Source organism: Oculina patagonica, chromosome 12 (assembly GCF_052425735.1).
Source record: "Oculina patagonica isolate OP01 chromosome 12, crgOcupat, whole genome shotgun sequence".
NCBI lineage: Eukaryota > Metazoa > Cnidaria > Anthozoa > Scleractinia > Oculinidae > Oculina > Oculina patagonica.
Genome location: NC_135769.1, coordinates 32,858,680 through 32,884,290, shown reverse-complemented (window position 1 = coordinate 32,884,290; position 25,611 = coordinate 32,858,680). Strand labels below are relative to the sequence as shown.

Sequence of the window (25,611 nt, the reverse complement as noted above, 5' to 3'; positions counted from 1 at the left end):
GTATACACTCTTTTTATTTAATTGTACAAACTATCTTTCGAATGTTCACTGTACACTTAATTTCGCGAATTTCAGGGTAAAATTTAATGAACTTGAGTATGGCTTTCTATTTGCAGTCGTGAATTTCTCTTATCACTGCCTTATCCTCCAGTCAATACGATAGATATTTTCTTTACAAGTGCTATCTATTTTAACCGATTTTCGCCTCTGTGGTCAAACTGCATATCATTCCTTTTTTTGTTTGATTCAACACAAACAGCTATTAATTATTGACGTTTTAAGAATATAAATAGAATGTCAAAATCCTGGCTACAAACCTTGATTAAATCTCACAACAATTGAAAGAAAAAGAATTCCATCTCGCTAAGAGGTTGCATGACTTTGCACTTTCTTTGTGACTAGTCGATCACATAAGGTGCTTATATTTAATTAAATGGAAAAGACCCAAAATGTCATTGGTCAACATCGGTAAACGCTCAATATAAAATACGATCACGATTTGAAAAAAACAAGCCATTTAATTAAGCACTGGCGTTTAAATTCACTGAGGTGGGTTTCAGCATCGCTTCGAGGACTGAAGTGGGAAGAAACTCTTTTTTTTTTCTTGTAAGTGAAGATGGTTGTTTTGCTTTATAACAAACGTAACAGGGGACACCTAAGGAAGGCAAAAATTAAGGCATGCTGATATTAATCATTAAATGTTCGTGGTTTTTTGCATATCAGCGCTAAAAACGGCAGGTGATACGAAATTAAGCCAGGCACCTTAGATGTCATTTAAATCAAAAGCAGAGAAACAAAACCTCAACGAAATACTGCTTGGAGGTATGGTTACTTTTTAATCATTATATTCATCGCAAATGTAAGTTTTAAAATAACAAGGCAGGAGTTAAGATATGGCATTTATTGTCCCCTCAAGTCTAATTTCAGTCCCCTTGCACAATAATGAACTGTACTTAGCTTCTTCCAATTATTTTTATGAAAGACGGAAATAAGATTTATATCTTGTATGTAAATAGAAAAATTTTGTAAGAATAGATGCCGTCTTTTATTAATGGTTCATTTACAGTCTTAATATTCTTCTGCACACTATTTGTGACAGAAATGTTCACAAAAAAATTGTTCTGACAAGCCGAAGTAATTAACATTGAGATAATGACGTTTTATTATTTGCTGATGCCTGTTTTGCAATTAAAATAAGTCATTTCTAAGTTAGATTTTAATTGTTATGGAAATGGCCTGCACTTGTAATGTAATATAAGTGAACCCCTGCTTTTGCAGACAATTTTAGCAGTAATTTGTAGAGCAACACAATTGTATTCTATTCTGTTGACACAATTCATGAACCAACCACAGGCCAAGAAGTTCTTCGTGACGTCTGCAAACAAAGCCTGGATTGATAATTTCATCTCCGGAGTAAAAGCTGAACAAAATGTTAGATGACTCAGAGTACATTAAGCTGGAAGGAATTGATGACAAAGAAATGTCCCTCCGCTTGAGTCTGCTTAGCAGCAGAAATTCTCGAAGAGTTTCTGACAATTCCATGGGAGAGAATTCTCTCCAACAAAGTATCAATGAAACTGTGGAACGAAATCCGTGCAAAAGGATTGGGTTGCATCAGGTAGGGAAGGTTTTTTAATCGTTTCTGTTAATAAAAATAATCACTTTCGTAACGACCATGAATTTCTCTGTCGCGAAAAAGCTTTAATGTTTTTTTACAAGTTCAGCAAAAAGAGGAAATGATACCGTACCTTATCGTTACACTGTAGCGCGAGTTGTATGCACCCATATTCTAACTGGCATAATCTCTTCGAGAGAATACAAACGATGTTGTTGGCTTGAAATGAATATCATGTTCGACTTATAATGATGTTTATGTTAAATTTATTCGTATGTAAATCTGCAATTTTAGACGTTTTGCTTCAAATAACTCGAGATTTTTCACCCAAAATCAACCTCACGTTTCACCCATATTCATTTTGTCATGAGAAAAAATAATAAACAAGAACGCCGCAGTGATAATATACCGATCCGATATGCAGTATACGTGTTTTTGCAATACGCCTTCAGTACAGTAAACCTCTATATTACATTTATTAGTATCCATATGCTGTTCATTAAGCTAGAAGAGTTTTTTCAGTTATCTCTGACATGGCTTGCTGCAAAATGTGGTGCCACTACAATTTAAAGTTAATTTAAATGTCATCTTCCAACAGTGTCACCATCGACGTTACAGTAATATTGCCTCATATCGGCTCAAATTTTATATTTTCTATTAATTTTTTAAAGGATCACCTTCGTATATAAAAATTTTTCCAACACTGTATACTCAACATCCATTGACAACCTTTTCCTGAGCTTATTTTTTCCCTGGTTCAAGGCATATCTCTCAAAATTAGGAATTTTGCTTATTTTGCTGTGCTCTTTTGCGCGGTGTCGACGTTTTTTTTTTTTCGTTTTTTTTTTCCAAGTCAGAAAAAAGTTCAGTGCAAAATTTAGAAACGTTGAAAAACGTTGAATACGAAATGTTTTATTGGAAAAAAATATTTATTCCGTTATGTTAGTTGTAATTAATCAATAAGAAGGCAGGGACCTGTTTGAATTGGAAGAAAATAAACCTAAAAGATTAGTTATATTCCTACACAATTACAATCTTTTTGAAATTATCATAAGAAAGGTTTTGCCAAAATCATATTTTCTTTAGCTTGTAGATAACTAGCAACCAAAACATTTCACCGTAGATTAAATAGCCGTTGCCCTAATATTTCTATTCAAAACACGCTTACGTTTTGAGATGAGTAATTTTATAATATTTGTTATTGCTACAATATTTGTTGTTGCTCGAGTTAGATCACTGCGAGATGACAAGTTCTACAGAGTATTTGACAACAATTGTCATATACATGAAATGTATTCATGTCATATTTGTTTCTCTTTCGTTTTTCGCAGTAGGGTGATGCATGTCCCATTGTTGTGCTTCCTATGTTAGGGCCAGTATTGCTGGTGCACGGAAAGATTCACTAAAAGTACATTTTACAAAGACAGAAATATACTGTCGAAAAGAAACATCTGATTAATTTTTCTGTTTTCGTAACAAAGTTTAATTTTGTCCCTGCAAAGTACAGTTATTATAACTGTTCAAGGTAAACCAAAACATTAATCCATATTTTTCCGTTAATCATTTTTTATCAGTTTCAAGTTAGACGAATTTTGGGAAGAATTATGACCATTTCAGGCCTGACAAGTTTTTTTCTCTGATATAAAAAAAATATTACAATGCATCAACGCACCGTTTATGGCAATTAAATTACTGAAATGAATATGGACACACCAAAGCAGCAAATAAGTTGGGCTGGAATTCATTCTTTCATTAAGTTTTTCTTCCGTGAGAATTTTTTGTGATTAAACAGAAATAAATTGGTTTGTCATAACGAATAATTTACTAGGTACATTTAACCTTTATTAAAAAAAACTTGGTAACATGTATAATAAATGGGGATCGTTATAAATGCTGCAAAGTCCTGTATTCAAAATGTTTTTTGAAATATCCAGTCTCAAAATAAAAAGGTCCTTCGTTAGAATTGGAAGTTTGTTACACTCAAGTCTGTAAATACTACACTCGTAAGAATACCCACTGAAAAAGAGAAAGGTTTATCTTCCAGAAACCTCCTTTATTTTTTGAGTTAATGAAAGTTGAATAATTTAGGAAAACGATCCATATTATGTTTGACACTTTCCAATTTCAAATTCAGCAAATGTCTTTCCAATTAATTTAGCTGCTAAATTTAAATTCATTATAGATGCGGTTTGATATATCATAAATTCCACACACGTATTACTGCACGCGCACACGTTTCAATTTTAAAAGAGCTGTAAGAATACATTGATTATACTTACATCTTATCAAAAAAGCGTGAAAAGAAATATTTTTATAAGGTTTATTTTACTTTTGTGATTCTGAAAATTATTTCCCATGAAATACTAGGTCAATAAGATAATAATTTTTAAATGGCACTGTCATCTGTTCTTGGATTGACTTCAAGAACTTTTTTCACATAGTATCAATTGTTGAAAATTAGCGTCCTTGAAGACATCGTTGTCTAAGTATTATCCTCTTTATTGTTTTATAACTTAAAGTACTTTTTCCAGAAATAAAGGGGTTTGTTTCCTCGAGGTATCACGATTTTTATGAAAGTATTAATGACGTTATGGCTCTGTTCTCCCATAGGAGAGTTAGGATTAAGAAGAAAATTAATGACGTCAACTGTATAAAAAAAGGCGGCGACTTTTCGTGAATTGGCAAGGCGTTTGAACAGGTGCAAGACAACGATCCAAAATTTCATAAATACGCCTCTGAAATTTCAGCACTGATTTTTATATGTTACCGAATAATTTATGCATTGAAAACTATCGAATTGTTAGAAAAGCTTAACATTACAAGCATGTACATAGTCGTTTTTTTGGCTTTGCTTTGTGCGATTCTGATCGTAATACTTTTGAAACTATCGTATCATAAATAGGTTGAATTGGAAGCAAACATTTGTTTTACTCCCGTAAAGAACAAGCGAAATGTGGTTAAAATCACGGATCTTCTTCACGGCGGTAGTCTTGAATGCCATACATTCCGTGTATTTTGCTTTTTCAGTTCCCAAAATAAATTAGCTCCGATTGCCTTATTTCTGCTGAGTCACTGTGATGCACTGTTTTATTTTTACTGACATGACATCATGTGCACAGGTGTTTGATTATTGATAATGAACATTCTTTTGTTTAGGCTAACAGGTTTAATTAATAACTGGCACGCGACGCATGCAGAAGCGATGGCGTTTCACGAGGGGTCTTACATAATTTTGAGGAAAACTTACAGTAAATAATAGTAGCTGACACCTTGTGTGTCGAAAAGATGTTATCCAACTGCATCTTACATTTTTTTAACATAAGAAGCAATGTTAGTGATTGTATAAATAGTATAGTCCGAGGATCTGATGGAATTCAAATAAATGCAGTTGTTATGAATTCACAGACCAAGGATGCAAATAAACATTTTTTCGTAGATTTGCTCAATGAACAAAGTAATACTTTATTTTATATTTTTATTATTTATTTAATTTCCTATTTGTCTCAACAAAGATTGCGTTATACTGCAGTGTGATATCCGGATAAACGACATACGATACGCGCTAGCCTGGTCAAACGGTCTCTTGCTCACAGCGGCCCTTTTTGCCTTTGCTAATTTCCTGATAATAATGCCCTCTCAAAAGATTTTTAATACTGACTTTTGTTTAAGGGAAAAATAGTTATTTTGTCAAATAATCTGAGGCAAAATAATCGAACAGAAAACTTCATTAGGGATACCCTTAATAAAGACGGTAACGCCTTTAAAGTTAAACGTTCTTAACAATGATGTTTAATAGATAATCATCGCAATGTCTTTTTCAAAAGTAATAAACTTCATGTGACTTTTATTCTGCCTAGCTATAATACCTTATTAAAGGAAATTAACGCTCCATAAAATTAACGCGAATTATCAAAATTTAGAATCGTTAAATCATTTAAGTCGCGTTATTTTCTGTGAGCGTTAATTTTCACGACATCATTTAAGTGGAGCATTAATTTCCAAGACCTTAATTTCATTCCAAATACTGGATACTGTCCGAACACATAAAGAAAGTAGAAAACAATATCTTTCTCTCCTCTGTGCGGTTTTGTTTTAGTCTTTCACAATGTAAAAGCCTTAAAAATATGTTATCTGCAATATTTCCAGTTTATTCTTGCTTTCAGAAGATCCGGCAGAACAGCAGCCAAAATATATTTTAGAGACATCAAAAATCGCGGTAACTTTCTTCATTTTGAAAAATTGCCCCGTCCCTTGCGTTAATTTCCTATATTTAAGAGACATTTTTCCTCCAATTCGCGCCAATTTACGGTGGTCTTTTACAGTAGTCCCGTGGCCCTACATAGCCGAACGCCTGGGACTTAAAAACATTCAATAAAGTTCGTCACTCCACGTAACAACAAACGTCACTCCTTTTATGGAAGACAACAAAAAATATTTAAATATGTAAAGAGGAAAGTAGGGAAAGTTAAGAGGAAAGTTAAGTTAAGTAAAGGGGAAAGTAAAGTAAAATAAAGGCTTTACTTTCAGTGGGTAAATCGTTTACTTAAGGTCGCGGGGGACACCTTAGGCTCATCATTATACATTTATTTAAAGCGTATGCACGAAGTGCAACGACTGACATCGACAACTTTACGAGATATTCATGACTGGATAAAAATATGAGTGCGTGCGCGTGATTTAAAAAAAAATCCTGTTTCTTTGATATTTTGACCGATTTAAAACAACACTTAGCTTTATACGTTGATATAGATTGTAGGAAGTCTGTGAGCTTGTTTTTATTCAAATTTGAAAATTTCTGCAGCTCAGAGTAATCACAATAATATTCGGCATAAACGATCGTGTCCTCTTTAAAAACGCTTGTTCTCACCATAAAAGCGTGGAATATAATTATCATAATTACATCTCTCCTTTGGAAACTGATCGTGTTTTGGTCGGGACACCTTCGGAAATCTCAAAGTTTGGACTTTTCCGACAATTTTGTGGCAGAGAATACAGCGCGGATACATAACTTCATGACTTGCCACTGCAGATAGGTAAACTATGAATACTGTAGTGTGTCATAACAGAAGCGGAATTTTAAAAGAGCGCTTTTAGAAAGTGGTAGAAGGCATTCAATTAAAATTTACGCATTTAAACCGCCATTACTTGCTGGCAAATCTTAAATTAAAAAATCCGCTTTTGTTATGACACTCTAGAGATATTGACTGATTAGTTTTTGACAAGATCAGAGTGTGCTGTCTCCTACTCGTTCCGCAAACTCTGCCACAAAATCATGTTCTTCCCAGTTTGGCACTAACAAGGCTATAACATCGCCGTTAAGTCTAATTCACCAAATAAAAGATGACATACATAATCATTCATCATTTCTTTATGTCTCTGTAAAATTTGAGCTTAATCGCACCCATAACAGCGGAGAAATAAGCATTTTAAAACATGCAGGTCTAGCGAAATTTCGCTTCATGAATTTATTCATGCAGTAGGTATCCCCCGCGACCTTAAGTTACAAATAACTTCGTGGCCCACTTTTCAAGAGACGAATATAAAAAGCTTAAAATTATAAAAATACAAATAAAACATATTGTTCGTCTTTTCCGTAAACTTTTAACAAATCATTTTGACGTACTTGTTTACTAGGCATGTCGTGATGGCATGGCAGACGTTGCAGAACGGTTGATTCGAATAAATCCTTCAGCTTGTGATGAATACGACAAAGATGGACTGACTCCACTTCACCATGCCGCGAGAGGAAACTTTGTAAAAATCATTCAATTACTACTTGACGCTGGAGCGGGTAAGGAAGATTTACTTAACTTAGAGTTATTGAAATGCATTAGATTTACACTCAACTATTTCTACGACGGACGCCGTCGGGACCAACTTTGAGAGTTGTCCGTCTTTTAGGGGGTATAGTTACAGTAAAATGGCTGAAAAACGGCAGGGACGGGACCAACACCAGAGTAACTGTTGCTGTACTCAATCTGATGACCACCAACAAACGAGGTGTTTCTTTTCTTCATTTATTAACGAAGCATGAAGAGTAACTGGAGGATGATTCGCGAAACATGAAAAGTAAAAGATATTACGTGAAACGTGAAGCGTGAAGCGTTGGGCGTGAAATGTAGAGCACCAGGCGCGAGTAGTAAAGTGCTAAAAGTGAATCGTAAATCGTGACGAGTTTATATAAATGAAATTATGCGTACGTTCTATTTATACTTTAACATGTGAATGACCCTGTGCGCTTGCAGATAAAACGTTTGCGTCTTTCCTTCTTTCCTTCTCTGAGTAGCTCTCCGTCGAGTTTCTTAAAATCGATGTTTATTGGACGAATTTATTTACATTTTTTTTAGTGTCCCGTTCCCAATTGAAAGCCCTAGTTGTATATAAGATTTAATTTACCTCTCCAAAAATGGTTTTTCAGGGCAAATTACAATAAAATGTTAAAAATGTACAGCTAAAAAATAAAATTATTCTAAATATTAAAAAGGGTTACGTTTAAAAGGGTTCTATGTTTCAATAAAATTCTTCCAAGCGCGACGTTTTATAGCATCCTTAAAAATACCATCCTCAGAGACCGAGGGGCAGTTAGTGGGGGCGGGGAAAAGTCTATACGGGCGTTGGTTTATCAAATAGATGTTTTACACGGTTTATTATATATTTAATTAAGCTTTTCGATACACCTTTCCTGCGTTCAAAACAGTACAAAAAAGAATGCTTTCTTTCCAAGTAGTCGCCACTTTTAATTTGAACGCCAAACAGATCTGAAAAGAGTTTTTTTCTTTTTCCACACAGATATTAATGCTACTGCTACCAAGAGTTGTTCATACATGACACCGCTGACATGTGCCAGCAAGTTCAACTCGTACGATGCGTGTCGTGCGCTTATTCAAAATGGCGCCAACATGGTAAAGAAAACATGTAATGGTCAGTCACCACTGCACTTTGCTGCACGTAAAGGGCATATCAGGATTATGGAGGTAGGCCAGTAGTTTTATAAGTAGTTTTATAGTAGTTGATCGAAGTAATCAAACAAAATTAAAAAAGGTCAAAACATGAGAACTCAAAGTAAACACAAGCAGCCAGAGCCAACGTCTGAAAATGCACAAAAGCCAAGTCACGTTTTCAGTCGTCGTTTTGGTTTTGCTTCAGTTATACTCTTATCGTCTGTACCCTAGCGTTTGAATTTGTGAACGCTTAAGTTGCAACAAACACTCCATGTTTGCAATAACAGGAACTAGCTGCCCAATACATTATGCCGCAGAAAATACGCTAAATATTTACTAATTACCAACAGTTACGTAAAGACAAATCAAAAAAACAAAAAGTAAAAAAAGTTACCAGCTAAGAAAAACTATAAGAAATCACATGCCAGATGCTACATTTTAAGCTTAACTCTTTAAAGGTAGCGTAAGATATACATGCGCATTGCGGACCTATGTCAAATAGGGCCATCTTTTTAGCTTAGCTCCACAGCGGCCCGAAGGGCCGCAGAGCGGAGCCCCATACCCATAGAAAATTCACAGCAATAGGAAAACCATAAACTTAGTTTACATGGTCATCATGGCTAGCGGCATGGCTTGCGGGCGCGTCCGTACGTACGTACGTCGCCCACTTCAGAAATAGATAGACGCTAACATCTTTTATACCATGCCATAGAAAATACAGCCAATCAGAATTCAGGAAAACCGTTGTATATTCGACGGTATTCAACTCAACCTTCCCATCGTGCGCTGCTTTCTTATTCTCGACGTAATTTAGTCGGCGTATTTCTATGGCATGGTATAAAATAGTTACACAACACTTTCTCGTGGTATACTATGGAATATCCCACTTGTCACTTGTATTTTCTTGGTATACACACTCGCCTAAAGGCTCGTGTGCATACCGAGAAAATACAAGTGACTCGTGGGATATTCCATATTATATAATAACCTGAATTCTACGCGCATTTTGATTGGTTCTTACTTATGATCTATCAGAGTACAGACGCATAGATGACGTCACGCGGTGGTGTGACTCGCGCGCGTGATCAGAGTTCATAGTACAAATCAGAGTTTTATTATATAAAACAAATAGATTCAATTTTGCCGTGGGTCTGTTCAGTTATAGATCACAGAAGACGTCAAAATGTGGTAAGAACAACAGTGACCCACTCGCCTTGCGGCTCGTGGGCCACTTTTTTTGTTCTTACCACATTTTGACGTCATCTGTGATCTATAACTGAACAGACGCACGGCAAAATGGAATCTATTTGTTAAGTATACCACTCGAAAGCGTTGCATAACTAGTATTGATACTGGGTATCCACGTTATGGCCAATTGACAGCTGTCAACACAAGGTGTCCGCTGACCAGTATCACGTGACTATATCGCGGGCTCAGGTGTATAACTCATCGAGGTGACGAGTTTTTATAATGTTGACCGCTGACCGGAAAATGTTTTTCTATTGGATCGCGGGCTCAATACCAATTTTTTTATGTCCATGGTCAGTTAATTCAAATACTTAAATAAAGGGCAAAGTAAATTATCGCGGAGCTCCGCTTTTAGTCTTGGCTAAATCTATTTAATATGCATCATTTAGATTCTGTTAAATGAAGGAGGAATTCCTGTAAATCTTGAGGATAACGACAAAGCCACTCCATTGCACACCGCAGCGCAGGCAGGACAGACAGATGTTATAAGGAAGTTGGTGAGTAAATACAATAAATCAACAAAACTTGGTAGAAAATAGACTCATTTAAGGAAGAAAGTTGCTGTAGTTGCTGTAGTTGCTAAGAAACATGACCTTTGATGTTTCCCGTTTGGTGACACTGACGTCCTCTTGTGTGCTCGTGCGTATTCTGATTGGTCTAAAACGGTCGGATACGCTTTGGAAATATTCATGAAGATTTACCGAAATTAAAGAGACGACGCGATCTCCCTTAAGAATAATTAAAGGCACGTTTTATAACGTAAATTAATTTAACGACATTAATATTTAAAAAATTTCAGGTATTTTAATAACTTTATTCAAACTGGAAACTGAAGGTTAAAATACTTTCTTGCTTCAATGAGGGAGTTTAATTTTCAGGAAGGATAACTGGACGGCCATACTGTAATTATTTTACAGGTGTTATACGGAGGTGACATGGCCCTCCGTGATAATGACGGTTACACACCACTGCACCTAGCAGCGAGAGAGGGTCACGTGGACGCTTTCAGAGAAATGCTGCGAAAAGGTACAACACAATGCATAGCTCCTTTTGCAATTTTTGTTTTACGAAATAAGGCTCTGTAAGCGAAGATCTATAATTCCCACAGATCTAGTACTTTGTTGTCGTTTTTCCGCCTTAAATTGTTAAATAATAATGTTTCTTGCTAAACAAAAAGCAAAATGAAGTAAAAAAAAATTTAAGTCAGAGAGATCTGTAATACTTATAGAATAGTATAGATTATAAATTTTAGCATCGTAACGATATGCAAGAGCAAATGTGATACTGGTAACAAGGCGAAGTCCCCCACGCGCTTACTCTATGAAACTCAGTATTAAAAAAAACCACAAGTCTGGCCGTTAAAAGAAAAGATAAATACAACAGTTTATAGACTCGGAATACATTTATCGAGTAGAAGCTTTAAGTTTGTTATTGTTTTTTTTTATTTCAACACAGCAAAATATGGTGGTTTGTCGACCCGGACATTGTTAAACAGCCCTGATAATTATGGAAATGCTTGCTTACATCTGGCCATTAAACATGGACATAAAGAGGTAAGAGGATTGATTCTCATGCCTTCATTATCCTTTACTGCCTGTTTAAAACGTTTTTTTCAAATTTGTACTGTACTAGAACTCAGTGTATTGTGAATAAAGGGCGTATGTTATCTGTAGTTCTTGTTATTTATTTTGTTGTGTTATATTTCATTGTTTTCAGATCGTAGAACTGTGTCTGGAGTCTGGGGCTGACATTAGCAAAGCACAGGTAATTCAAAATCATTTCAACTCAGCGGGGCGGGGCATCACTGCTCAAAGAGCTCGCACCGTTTTAGAACTGTGTATTAAAGTTTTCGCCTGATGAAGTACATTGGACATTCAATTCATACATTTAATCATTCGGGAGAGGTTTTTCGAAAAAAAAAAATTGGTAAAAAATAATCTCAATTATGATGTTTCGCCCACTTTGCACTTTTATACATTTTGTTTCGAGATCTGATCTTGCTTTCACATTTTGAAGAGGTTTTACCATTTGTAATTATTGTCTTTTCTAGGAGGATTTTTCCATGCCAATTCATTTGGTTTGCAGTCAAGGTAACTTGGAAATAGCAAAGCTTCTAGTAAATAATGGTGCCAAGATTGAAAGTGAAGATGGCAATGGATTAACTCCTTTACAAAGGTAACTGCACATTCACTTGTCATTTAACCCACGGTTCCACATTTATTTATTAATTTCCGTTATTTTTTAACTTTCTAAGAAAATGGTGATGGTAGATCAAATGACGTAGTAAGACGTCACAGCCAAGAAAGTTAAGTCATCTTGTAGAGCAAGCTAAGGGCTTTTTATATAGTGCAAAATAATTTCGCTGCACATTAATGGAACGAAAACCTTAGGGGGAGGGGGGTCCCTCCCGTCCTTTTTCCACGGTGGGGGTTTAAATTTGCTTGTACGTTCTTTTCTCTTGCAGTGCATCTCTGTCTCTGAGTAATATTTTTACTGATAGTCTGTATAGTCATTAACTCCTGTACAGTTAACTGCTTTCTTATATCGTGGTCTTTTCCTTTTCTTCAGAGCTTCACTTGATGGACATGTGCCTATCATTCAATACCTCCTTGACCAGGTAACACTTCTGGAAAACAAGCAGACCTACGTTGGCCTTCTTGTGTTCATAAAAATGTCGTCCCGCGCGAAAAAATATAAACTAAGGCAACGCTTGTGGTTGATCACTGGTTTTACGAGTCACAAGATGCATGATTCGTAATGATAAAACTCCTGACTACCTATCACTTATTTGGAAAATAATGAGTTTTCTTTCAGAGAAGTGTCATATGACGCAAATGTAACAATAAACAAAGAAGAAACAGTTATTTTTCATTCAAACCAATCTACCTTATTGTTACTTATTTTCGCGGGAACTTAATTTCGCGAAAATGAAACGGGCATATTTCGCGGGACCTAATTTTCGCGATTTGGCCAAAATACGTAATTAACATAAAAAATACAATAGAAAACGTTGAAAAGAAATTTTCGCGGGTCTTAAATTTCGCAATTTTCTGAAAATCGCACCGAAAATTGAGTCCCGCGAAAATAAGTAACAATAAGGTAAACCTATATTGTTTTTACAGTTGCCATTGTTGTTTTTAGGGAGCGCAGGTTTGTCCAACTACAGAAACCTGCTCACCTTGTCCATTAATGTGCGCTGTGAAGCGGAGCCAGCACCACGCTGTCAAGTATTTCCTGGCACGCGGTTTCCCATTAAAGTTCAGAGATGCGAACTGGAGAACAGTACTTCATGTAGCCGTCGCATGCGCTGACATTCAGACTGTGGACTTGATTTTGGAGGTATAGTATTTTATGTAGTAAAACGAAATTTGCTTTTGAAATGAATGATCCTTTTGAATTAGAATGAATCGAATGGAAACATTTTGCAATGTCTTAGGCTAATGTGAGGAACCTTCTCCAGTAATATAACATTTAGTTGTTTTCAGTGACAATTCCCTCGCATGATCATGAGCCAGGCGAACCATAACAATAAAATTGGAAAATAAAATAAAACGTAAAAATGGTTATTTCAAGGGGAAAAAATAAAAAAAAATAACAATATGTTTATCGTGGTCATGCACTTAACTTCATATCTCAACGAGATAGCTAGTTTACAGACATGCCACTGAAACAAAGGAAACAAATATTTTTAAATAAACGTAACAAGGTTAAAAATCCCAACTGGCAGGAGGGAGACCAGTTGGCTAATACAAAGCGTGGTCGAGGATTTGAACTCGGGACAACCGAGAAACAAATCCAGCTAGTGGCAAGGACAGGTCTTGAACCGGGGACCTCCAGATTACAACACCCTCGCCCTTAACCACTCGGCCACGCTTGCCTCCAATAGGATTTCAGGATAGGATTTCAGCGTGTAGGGACTAAACAAATCAAACCTTAAAATGATTTTATGGTTTCAGAATGGAGGTCATAACCTCTTGGAGAACAAAGACCAATACGGGAAGACAGCAATGCACTATGCTGCTGCTACATGTAACGTGGATGTAAGTTTATTTTAGAACATGCAACGACAAGACAAATCGATAGATTGCTTAAATGTACGATTCCTTTGCGTACGCAACAGAATATTCCATTTTTTCGTGTGAAACCACCCTAGTCGACAAAAAAAAAGAATGCGAAGAAACTGAGTTATGACGTCATATCGCGCTAAAATGACGTCATCTATTTCAGTTAGTCCGCCATCTTGGATTATAATTTTTTTAATTGTCAGAGAATCTCCAGAAATTAATTTAAAAAGATAGAAAAAAGCAAGAATGCTTAACCTTTAAAGATTTTGGAATAAACTCTTCATAAAAACTGATTTCTACGGAAAATAAAAAATAATGCCTAAAAGAAACCAAATCTCGATAAAACATGCTCATAGAAAACACCCCATAGAAACATAGCTGTCATGGAAATGCCAAGACACGTGACCAATGAATGTAGACTGTAAACATGGATTTCAGTTTTTCTTGTTTTAATAATTGTCAAGAGGCCATTTTTAATAACCCGAAAAGTGAGCAAACTGCTTTTAATCTCTTCCACCCGATTTAATTTTCTAAAAATTGACATGATCCTACAACTGTCTTATACAAATGGCGGACGATGCCGATAACTAACTGTTTTCTTTCTTTTAATCTTAGTATTAGAAGATGTTTCTATAGTATGAAAATGATAAAAGGTTTCGTGTTTGTATCTCTTCTCACAATAGGTAATAAACCGTCTAATCCTTGTCGGAGCTGATGTCAGGGCAAAAGAAAACGAGGAGAGGATACCTCTTCACTTTGCTGCAGAGTGTGTACAATTTTTATAAGTGTTCATAAGTCTGCAAGTGAAACGCTCAAAACAGCTTGAAGCGGTCAGCGTTTATCAACTGATCATAATATTAAAAATAAATAATAATAATAATAATAATAATAATAATAATAATAATAATCATAATCATAATCATCATCATCATCGCAGGTTCTAGTGCAGTTAGGCGCACAACCTAAGAGTTACTCGAGCAACTTGAGCATCTTAAGTGTTCTCTTAACTTCCAAAGTGCACCATAACTCGATAGTGCTTTGCTAAAAGCATGCACCAATTGTTTTACAGCATTGCCGGTGGAGATGTACATCAAAACCAGCGCGAGAAAAAGAAATTTCTGGCTAAGTGATTTGCTGACACCACCAGCGTGCACTATTGGATTATGATGCACGCTCACATATACTGATTTTGATTGCGCGGCTCTGCAAGCTATGCCGAGGTTGTCTGTTTAATTAAAATCGAATCCAGCTAGTTCCCATTGCTTACCGTACCGTGGATCTCTCACGTGATGGTAGAATAACACAGACTGTTTTTTTATCAGGAGTGGCGTTCTATGTGTGGTGAGATCACTTGTCAGCGCATGCCCAGAGTCTGTAAATGACTTTGATTATGGATCTCGCACGCCTTTGCACCTCGCAGCCTCACAAGGATGGGTGGAAGTGGCAACTCACTTACTGCAGAATGGCGCTGAAGTTGACTACAGGTAACTGATAAATCGACTTACGCATACTTCCCTTTTTGTCACTCACCCCCTATGTCGTTCCGTTCATATTAACAAATGACCTTAAGGGTGTTTGCTTTTGCTCTTTAAGTAACTTAAAGGCTGTTATAACCGATGGGCTTTCGTCTTTTTCTTTTATCTTTCACAGAGATGATGATCGTCTTACACCCCTGTTCCATGCGACAATTCATGGTTGCCCTGTGACAACTGACACACTGCTTCATTATGGAGCGGATATTAACAGTCTTGACAAAAATAGAGTAAGTAGAGTTCCACCACAATGACATACACTTGTGGCCCAAGGTGTTCAAATCCGGAGTCTAACACGCTAACCATTAGCACATATGATAATCATTTCATCTATTATTATCACAATTATTGTCATTATTATTTTACCATTTTCGTTGTTTTCATTTGTAGAAACCTCCCTTGATAATGGCGTCCTATTTCGGGCACCTTTCAACTTTTCGAAAGCTGGCTAAATGTGGAGCGGATGCAACTATAGTCTCAACAACTGGATATAACTGCTTGGATGCAGCAATCAGAGGTGGACACTTGGACATTTGCACGGAGATTATCAAACACGAGAAGTACGAACACAGATTGCTATAAACAAGAGAGGATGATCTAAGAGATAGATCCCCCCCCCCATAATCTCTTAAAACTAGGACTGTTTTTAAAAAGGTTCCAGATTGGTCTATTTAAGTGACGTAACGTACTGTTTGGTTTTTCGCGCGTTCGAAGCCTTGATCAGAAGTAACTTGTTGCAGTATGGCACGAAATTGTTAATAGATTTCATAAAATTCTCATAGGAGACGGGAATGCGTTTCTTAGATCATCCCCTCTTGCCATAAAATAACAGCTATGTCACACTGTTAATAAAAATTGTGAAAAAAAATGATTCGCTCGATGGTTTTGAAACTTCAGCTTTAACTTCACTTTTCGTGTGGTCAGAAAATCACCAAAACCGACTCAAAAGTAATTTAACAAAAAGTAACAAAAGAGACTAATCAGTAAAATGGTCCATGGCTTTTGTTTAAATATCAAACAAAAAGCTATCAATCTTATGGGCACCCGGTCTGAATAAGGTTAAACATTACTGAGGAAAGGAATTCCCCCCTGTAAATAAGTACAGTCTGACATTATAATATTTACCACCTTTACCCTTATTTCTACAAAATATATACGCCCCTAAAAATGGCCTATCAGTGTATGTGGTCCTTCTCTTAAAAGGCGGAATGCCATTTCTTCCTGTAGGTTGGTAAATATCTGAATGCTTATGTTGTATTTTATGTTTATCACGTTCTTAGGTGGCGGGAAATTTTAAACAACAAAAAATGTGAGGGTGTGACTCCGATGCGAAAACTCATTGAACGTTTTCCACAAGTTGCCAAAGTAAGTTTTTATTGTAACTAGAGCTTTCTTCACTTGTTTGTTTATTTCTGAGTTAGTGGATCTGTAGTGTCCCAAAGCAGTTCTTTATAGTGATTTCATTAGAAGGCAAAATACATGTGTCTTTGAAATTTGGCAAGAAGGAATGTACGTTCACTTGCTAATAACATTTTTCTAGAATTAAGTTGTGCCGCGAATATAAAACAATTTTTAATAAACGAAAGATTTACTAATTTAGGAAAAAATGGCCTGGGATTTTTCTTATGTCTAGAAAATTTAAAAAGAATTCGTTGTTCTGTATTTTGCTTCGTATAGCTTGTCTTGGACAAATGCATTGAACCTTCATCACATCTCGACACTGATCCAAATTACTCGGTAAGTGCTGAGTGGTGCGTGAAATCATACACATGGTATTGGACTCCTGTCTCCAATTTTACTGAGCCCGTGGGTTTTGCTATGGTAATTACAATGGTGATTACAGCGCGTGAGCTTAGCCTTACTACAACCGAGATTTAGCTTAGGCGTTTCTTCCGCTTAGCAGGCCAGGGGAAAACGCGGCGTTTTTTGGAAGTTCTGATTGTTTCATTCGCTCATTTGCGTTATTGCGACTGGAAATATTTAATGTACCCTAGAAGACTAACATGAGCATACAGCTCCCTCGTGTCATCCATAACTCATACCCTTGCAAGGTTTGAGGTGCCTTACAACTCAGAAATATGTAGACTTCGTCAAACAGGCAGGCGGAATGCTATGTTTATTTTTTACTGTCTGCATAGCTGCCTCTGACGCTTTGGAAGAGCTTCGCGACATTTTGAGGATAATTAATAGTGTCAACTATCAAGCTTTTTAAAAAATCGTTCCAAAATCAATTGTAAACCATCTACAAAGCTTGTTAGTATCTAACATCGCCAGCAGAAAGCTAGAGTTGTAGTCAGTACATGGCTTTCCTTGCAAAGGACATGTCATCTTACTATTTCCGTTCACCTATTTCTTGTTTTACTTAGATCACGTACGATTTCAGTGTCCTTTATACCAAACCCGGCGAAGATCTAGATTTTAACCAGACAAAATACTGTGGATTAAAGGTACTTTTGTTTGAGAGGCAATAAATATTGTATTGTCTGTCTATCTCTGCCATTTGTATTATTCAGTAAATGGTTGCGTGTTGCTTTTCTTACTTACAGATACAGATACAGACTTTATTGTAACTTTCTACCAAGGGTTTTTAAACGTTGCAAAACTACCTACATAGATAAGGAAATAACTAAACTACACCATAAAACTAATACAAACTTGTTTAAAACTTTTAAAATGAAAAACTTTGTGATAAAATTTAATTCGATTCAAACAAAATTATTTTGGGCAAAATATTTGTTTTGTTGTAGACTATGCTGGAATGTGGTCGTGAAGAACTTCTGTTTCATCCTCTCACTCGAGAACTGGTGCGAATGAAGTGGTATGTACGATGCTGTGTTTAAAGGAGCTTTATGTCACGGATTTCAACAGATTTTTAAACGGCCAAAATTTATATTTGTTTGTAGGAAACCTTAACATAATGGTCCATTTTTATTACCAATTGCTATATTAGAGCACTGAAACTGTTAACAAACATCTTTGGCGGTGGATGGCTCGGATAGAAATGGATTGCAGCTCGAAAATTTAAGGCTTAACTTTTCAGTTGTTTCCGCGCGTCTTTTAAAAAAAATCGATATTTAAAGCCGTAACTTGATTTCTATCCGCAAATTAAGGTTATATATTCCTTTAGATGTTCAGCGATAATGTTTTTCATGTGTTAAGTTGCCTACCACTTATTTCAGAACAGTTTGGACAAAAATATGCGAAATCCCGGTGACGTAGCTTCTTTAAACAAGAAGTACCTGTACAAAAGGGGACTGGCCTGGCCATTTCACGCCCAGCTGTCAGTCGGCCATCAAAGCAAAAAGAGCTGACAAACAACCTGTGCATTTTGTACTGATAAACGTGTTTCCGTTTTGGTTAAAACATTAACAATTCATATCTTATTTTCTGTCAGAGGTATCTTTTGATTTCTAAGACTATTTAACATCCCATGAATGCAGGAGTACAAATTTGCATTTTGCGCCCAAAAGTTGTCAAATGTGAAAGGTGCTATCCTTTCTTTCGGGAGGAACGTCTTGTTTAAGAGTAATAAAGGGTCAACTTGCTGTCATCTCTCTTTCACTGGCTTAATCACTCGTTTTCTTGCGTCCTTCCTGCCTACCTCCCACGCTCTTGATCTCAATCCTTGCTTACACACCCACCACCCAGCCCGTCCGCAAACGTAGTAGCGGGGGCAAGCAATCTTGTAACAATTTGTAAATAACAAAATTAAGTTCAGTTCAGTTCAGTTCAGGCCCACCCATCCACTTCAATCAATCAATCAATCAATCAATCAATCAATCAATAAAACAATCAACCATTCACAACAAAGTTTACTGTAGAATCCTGCGCATACATAGCCCCTGGCTGTTGGTATAACTTCTTAAGGAGGTTTGAGTGGCTCCTCAGTCGTCTCTGTGACCTGTGAAAACCCAGCAGCGCTTTTAAAAATTTAATTTAGTGTCGTTTTTTTTTCTTTAATAGGCGGCGCATTGGTCTGACCGTGTTTTTCTTGGGCGCTATTTTATATGCAATGTTCTTGGCGATATTTTCTCTCTACCTGTACTGTGGCCATTCCTTCATGTCAAACAATAGCACAATTGCTAACGAGAAAGCTCAACACTACTACGTGCTTAAGGTAAGTGAAATATCACTGGCATTCTGGAATCGCCTCTGTCTTAGGAAAAGCATAACAAGGGGCGCTTTTATAGACCAAAAAGGCTAAATAAAAACAATGCAATTATTTAACGCGGAACTCAAGATGACATGACAATTACTGCATGTAAAATCCAACAGGCATGTGACTCCAGTAAGGAGCCTTTTTGTAAAAAAAAAGGAAGCTAAGTATTTTGAAAGTTGAGTAGGTAATCGTATGGGTAGGTGGCACGAGAAGCCGTTTTATAGGAAACGCAAGTACTCAAAGTGGTATAAGTAGTGCTTGTAATCATACAGAAAACTGGTGTGAGTACCCTTGATACAAAAAGCGCCAAAAAATTGCAAAGTAAATATTGCAAGCAATGAATTGTAGGTAGTAAAAGTAACTGTGATATTATTAGTGTGAGTAATTGTATTGTAAGCATTTTTCTGTATATGATGCTGTATAAAAAGGCTCGAAACCGATACGTTATATTACCACGTGAGTATCATATTCACTGGATGACTTGAAACTTAATAATTTAATGTCCACACATTTCAGAGTCTTGCAGCAAAACGTAAATATTTTCTTTTAGATCTGCAGGGAAAGTTGGTTGTATCCAAAAGAAATTTTACTGATACTGTTTTGCTGTGTTAATCTATTACTGGAAGCTTACCAGCTATACAGTGAGGTTTGTATGGGAAAAAATATTTTATTTAGATTTTTTCACCTTTAAAGCTCTTCTCCCTTATTCCCTTATTCACTCCTTCTCCTTTAGAATTAAGTTCTCTCACTAACTAGCTGAGAAAAACGAATATAAACACTATTTGCCAATGTCTTCACTTATAAGCGCGTAAAACATATTTTATGTCCCTCTCCCCCTGTTCAGATCTATTCAATGCTGTTCCATAGGGTTTGCAATTTATCCGCTAGGGCTGACATGGAATAGACGTTCTTGTTGAATTTTAATAGTTGCTCAAGAAAATACAGTTGCACAAGATCCAGGTTTCGTATATGGGATGAACTATACAAGTATCAGCCTGGGATGGGGTAAAGAAAGGGAAAGGGGGCTAGAGCAGGGGGTGTGGGAGTTTCATAGTTTCCCGGTAGAGCAACCCACGCTAGAATCCCCTTCCCACCATAGAAGGTTACAGTCTCTCACCCACCAAAAATAGCAATATAAATTGCTTGTTGTTTTTGTTCTTTTCGTCAGCGTTGGATGTATTTTGACTTGACTAATTTGTTGGAAGTGTCAACCTACGTGACAACACTGCTCACCATTCTCCCAGCAAATGGCATCATCGATGACCAACGACAGTGGGCGTGTGGGATTATAGCGCTGTTACTGGCCTTTGTTGCTATGCTTCTACAGCTCCAGCTGTAAGTAACGAGCCATAAAGAGGGAGTATACACCGAAACAAGAAACGCTGATCTTGTGAAAAGCATGAACCTTGAACGGTCTGACCTAATTAGATTCTGGGTAGAAAGCATTGGTAAGCTTTGTAATACTCCATTTATTTATAATCAAGATATGTTCTTTCTTTGAGTATTTTTATATCTTGATTATATATAAATAAAAGAGTATGATTTATGCAACCTGTCTTATTATGATGTTCATTTTATCACAGACGACGATAACTTTTTTTCTGATTTCCAAGTTTACATTTGGGTCGAATCATTTATGGTTTATGCTTTTCATGGGTCAAAGTTTCTTCAATCAGGTGTATCTGTTGTGTGGTCATCATAACAAGTTTGAAAAGAAATAATGGACAACTGCTTTAACTAAAGTATTTGAGATTGAAAGCAATTAAAACATTTACAGACGTTTGTATGAGTTCCAGTCATACTAAAATTGCGCGAAGACGGAGTTTTAAAGCAGTCTGCTGAAAAACCTGGCTCGCTGCTCTGGGTTTCTTTCGCAACTTTGCTGCTTGCAGAAACTTCATTACAAGGAAAACACTTCTAGTACCAAGGGTATCCAAACATAGCTTATAAAAACTGAATTAAAAAAAGAACTCTCATTGTACTTGGCTTTCTTTCTTTCAGACTGGTTTGCTCAGGGATCTATGTAACAATGCTGTTTGAAGTTTTAAAATCTGTTTTTAAGGTGAGTGTATTTGTCGTCAAGACCCATTGTCAATTGTAATATCTGAAGAAAATCGTCCATGATAAGTGCAAAATCACATGGTGCGTAGTACATAACAGCGGAGGGTGGTGTCCCTCCCCGGCAAGGTTTTCGTTCTATCAACGCAGCTGTGACGTCATAAGACGTTATTAGAGCCGCCATTTTGAATCTGCTATTTTGGATTTTCTTAGAAAGTTAGACTGTGACTTGTCTATCTGCTATGCTTGACGTCAATCCTGTTTTTTCCTCAGGTCATTGTGGTATTTTCCATGCTTGTTATTGCCTACGGGTTGATCTTCTTTTTGCTGTTGGGAGATGAGGTGAGAACCTTCTACTCCGTTTACACCGACACATACATGTCAATGCAAACAGTAGAAAGCAAGAAATTAATTAAATCCTTAACTTTAAATTTAGTTTAATTTCAAGTAGCTCATTATTAATTAAATTAATTAACTTATTTATTTATTTATAACTTATTTATTTTTTATCTATTTATTTATGTATCCATTTGCTAATACTGGAAGCTCCGTTATCAGTCAATTTTTCTGATTGTTCAGTAATCAGTTAAAACTTTTAAGCCCTTTTATTAGCTATCAGTAAATTTTGCAGATCCCAACTCGATCATTTTGACAGTTAGAATTTGGCCACCTCTTAGCTATCCGTTAAATTCCATTCAATCTCCTACAGTATTCTGTTAAGGGGTCTGCCTATTCCCTAAATGTACATTTTAATACTATCCATTACATGTTGTAACCGGGCAAGGTCGATGTTACATAACGGCCAGTGAAACCAGAAAAGAATTCATAATATATATATATATATATTTTTATTTTCAGTTATCGTACACGTCTCCATACATGTCCATACTCAAGGTATTCGACATGATGGCTGGTGGTGTCGAGTTCAACCATTACTTTGTTGAAAAAGACCTGGCGATGCCCGAGCTGGCTCGCTTCATCTGCTTCACTTTCATTCTTATAATGTCCATCTCTCTTATGAACTTGTTGGTGAGTACATATTCACGCACAGGCATTTGAATTCTAGTTAGTGATTTAGTAAGTTAGTTTGTTTGTTTTTATTCTGTTTGTTTCTTTGTTCGATCGCTTGCTTGTTTACACGTTATGGTGATCGTAGGGCGTTTACCGTTAGTCAGAACTGGCCGGCCAGGTCGGTTTATTCGAAAACAGAATTCCGTTGTTGGTCAGATTTGTCCTATCAAATCAGTCAATGCATAAATATTATACACTGTTGTGGTGGATTTGTGAGGAAATCGCCTGGAAAAGGGCCTAATTCACATTTAAATTCACCCGACCGGCCTGCCAGTTCTGACCTAATGGTAAGCGCACATAGTTGCCCTTTACTCACCTTATGTAAGAACAGTTGGCCATTTCCCCAATCCAGCTTTGTTATGACTGAGAATTATACTTGTAAAGTTATTATGTTATTACTAGTAGTTAGTCTCTTTTTGTTTCCGTAGTTAGTGATTTTTTTCCTTTGTTTTTTATCTTTAATTTTTCTCTGAATGGAAATACTGTGTTTTAACTGAATAAAGTACTACTACTTCTAAACTTATTTGCGGGTTCTTTACAAACTGACCTCACTTCAGTGGTTGTATTTGCATCAGTGTGAACGCGTTCGAGTTTTCTACTTCTCATTTTCGTTTTATATATAGTATATATTTTTGTTTTTGTAGATCGGCTTGGCCGTTGGAGACATTGAGTCTGTGCGAAAGAATGCCGAGCTAAAGCGCCTTAAAACACAGGTACCAGTCAATCGTTATAGATCCTATCGGTTTTTTTGTACTCCAGATGAATAAGCCCTGAGCCAAGCTTCGTTGTGAATAAATCATATTCTCCTAGATTACCAATGAATTATAATAACGTGCAAAACATTAAATTCTTCTATACATTTCAGAACATTGTAAAGTAGAATTAAGAAAATCATTCAGTAAGAGATTTTGTCCTAAGTATCAAAATATTCTCAGATCTAATATTAAAAGACATGTTTAAGGAAATACTTGCTTATATTTTGAAAGGTTATACGGACGCCTTCATGTAGTGGGCACCACACTGTGTTAACTGATTTTTTCTCTCAACAGATAGAAGCAATTAGTCAGTTTGAAAATAAACTCCCATTCAGCATTAGGGAGCGTCTTTACGTGTCTAAAGTGGTTCTGTGGCCAAACTCAGGCTCCAAGTCTTTCATAAGGAAACTTACGGTAAGTAAGACTATCGCTTACAAAAACGGAGATCTTTTTAATCCGTCTACATGGCCATTTTGGTGTCGTTTTAAGAGTTGTTTTGGAAGTTCTCATAACTAGCTGTTTAAAAAAGATAAATGGTTTGCATGACTGAAGGTGTAATAATTTGTGCCTTTTTTGTTTTTCGCTAGTGGTACTTGGGATTGGTAGATTACACAGCATGTAACTACATTGAAAGTACTCCCTCCGATGAAGACACGATGACGCAGCTTCAAGAGCAGCTGAGCACACATCATGAGAGGTAAATATGACAAAATGAAGTCAGACTTTTTTAGGTTAAGCTGTCCTTTTTACCGTGGAAAAAACTTATTTAGTGGAGCTCCCAACGGCCCGAAGGGACGCAGAGCGGAGCCCCAAAACCATAAAAAATCCACAGAAATAAGAGAACCATGCATTTGTGTCTCATGGCTAGCGGCACGTTCGCGGGCGCGTCCTCTTTACGACCTACGTCCTCAACATGCGGCCATACCCGGAAATAGGTTAACGTTAAGTTTTCGTCAGTTACATATTTGATATCAGACATCATACTTGATCAATTGACAGCTGTTAAAACAAGGTATTCGCTGACGATTTGCATGACATCACAGTTGTCAAACTGTCAGTGTCATTTCTGATAAAAGATAAAGAGAATCGAAGCCCTGCGGATACTCTTCGAAGATTGTGCGAAAATTTTTCAATTTGCATTGACGGTTCATATTTTCCCTTTATGACATTTTTTTGTTCATCTCTGATGTTTTTATGAGTTTGCAAATCATTTTTTTTTTCGTTTTATACAGCATCATGGCGATAAGGGCGGAGTTGCAATCACAAAGAACAATACTCGAGAACATCTCGCTTCATTTGGGCGCACGTTCCCCAGTCAGTAACAGGACGAACCTGCTGGATGATTTCTAAGCCATGTCCCGGATGTATAGCGAAACCAACCGCAAGCGGACGCGCCGGCAATCGCTCCGTAAACATGCATGTCACAAAGTGGAGTGCAAACAATTCTTAAAGGAGCAATGTCACGATATTTTAAGTCATTTTTCTGATTACTTTCGAATTGAAGGAAACCTCGAGATCGTAATTTTTTGACATAGAAAAACAACAAAGGAGTAATAAAAACGCGAAAATAACCAAGGATGTTTTGGACTGACGAAGATAAAGATGGATTACGAACAACAAACTTGAAAAAAAAATAGCCAAGATGCGTTGTCCGTGATGTAGCTCCTTTAACTCAGGCTCGATGTTAATTTAAATGTATATCCAGCTCCTTCAAAGTGGTGATTATAACTTGTAAAAAAATGCTGATAGTGCTTATTTCAGCGCGGCTAGTAATTGTAAAAATTTGCTTCTACACGTGGCGCATGTACATACATGCTTCAATTGTTTTTAGTAGTTCGATGCTTCTAGCTATTATCCCATAAAGTCTTACTGGTACAAAAGAGTCAGGTAACAACAACACTAAGTTCACAAAGAAATAACTAAAGCAAGGCAAAATGACGTGTCAATAAGTCAGCGGTGACAAATGACTAAAATACTATAACAACTAGAAAACTACTAAGAATGCTATTATTAAGCTACGTAGAACTTACAGAAAGTAAGTAAACAATCAAAATAAAATTAAACGAGAACTAATTTGAATAAAAATGTATTCACATAAAGGCTCTCTGGAATAAAAAAGTGCTTTCTTAAATTTGCAACAGAGGGCCTACTTCTTCAAGTTAGTGGGC

The 25,611-nt window shown here is 36.5% G+C and overlaps 1 protein-coding gene across 1 annotated transcript; it reads left to right on the top strand.

The window, feature by feature from the left end:
- The first annotated feature begins 541 nt into the window (after nt 1-541).
- Nucleotides 542-25,607, top strand: LOC144633126 (transient receptor potential cation channel subfamily A member 1-like). The gene is made up of 31 exons (XM_078491915.1): nt 542-606; nt 724-822; nt 1,354-1,618; nt 7,250-7,406; nt 8,405-8,589; nt 10,194-10,301; nt 10,722-10,830; nt 11,260-11,357; nt 11,521-11,568; nt 11,855-11,979; nt 12,373-12,421; nt 12,946-13,143; nt 13,761-13,844; nt 14,552-14,634; nt 15,191-15,352; nt 15,519-15,630; nt 15,791-15,960; nt 16,681-16,765; nt 17,078-17,137; nt 17,767-17,847; nt 18,148-18,218; nt 19,364-19,517; nt 20,110-20,205; nt 20,728-20,894; nt 21,561-21,621; nt 21,891-21,959; nt 22,476-22,646; nt 23,333-23,401; nt 23,738-23,857; nt 24,031-24,140; nt 24,676-25,607. Exons 3-31 carry the CDS (start codon nt 1,430-1,432, stop codon nt 24,791-24,793), a joined length of 3,309 nt encoding a protein of 1,102 aa, XP_078348041.1. The 5' UTR covers nt 542-606; nt 724-822; nt 1,354-1,429; the 3' UTR covers nt 24,794-25,607.
- The last annotated feature ends 4 nt before the right edge of the window (nt 25,608-25,611 follow it).

Coding starts and splice junctions, on each gene's coding strand:
- LOC144633126 (XM_078491915.1), top strand. CDS start 1,430: ATGTTAGATGACTCAGAGTACATTAAGCTGGAAGGAATTGATGACAAA. Junction 23,858..24,030: donor CTTTCATAAGGAAACTTACG/GTAAGTAAGACT, acceptor GTTTTTCGCTAG/TGGTACTTGGGATTGGTAGA. Junction 24,141..24,675: donor CTGAGCACACATCATGAGAG/GTAAATATGACA, acceptor CGTTTTATACAG/CATCATGGCGATAAGGGCGG.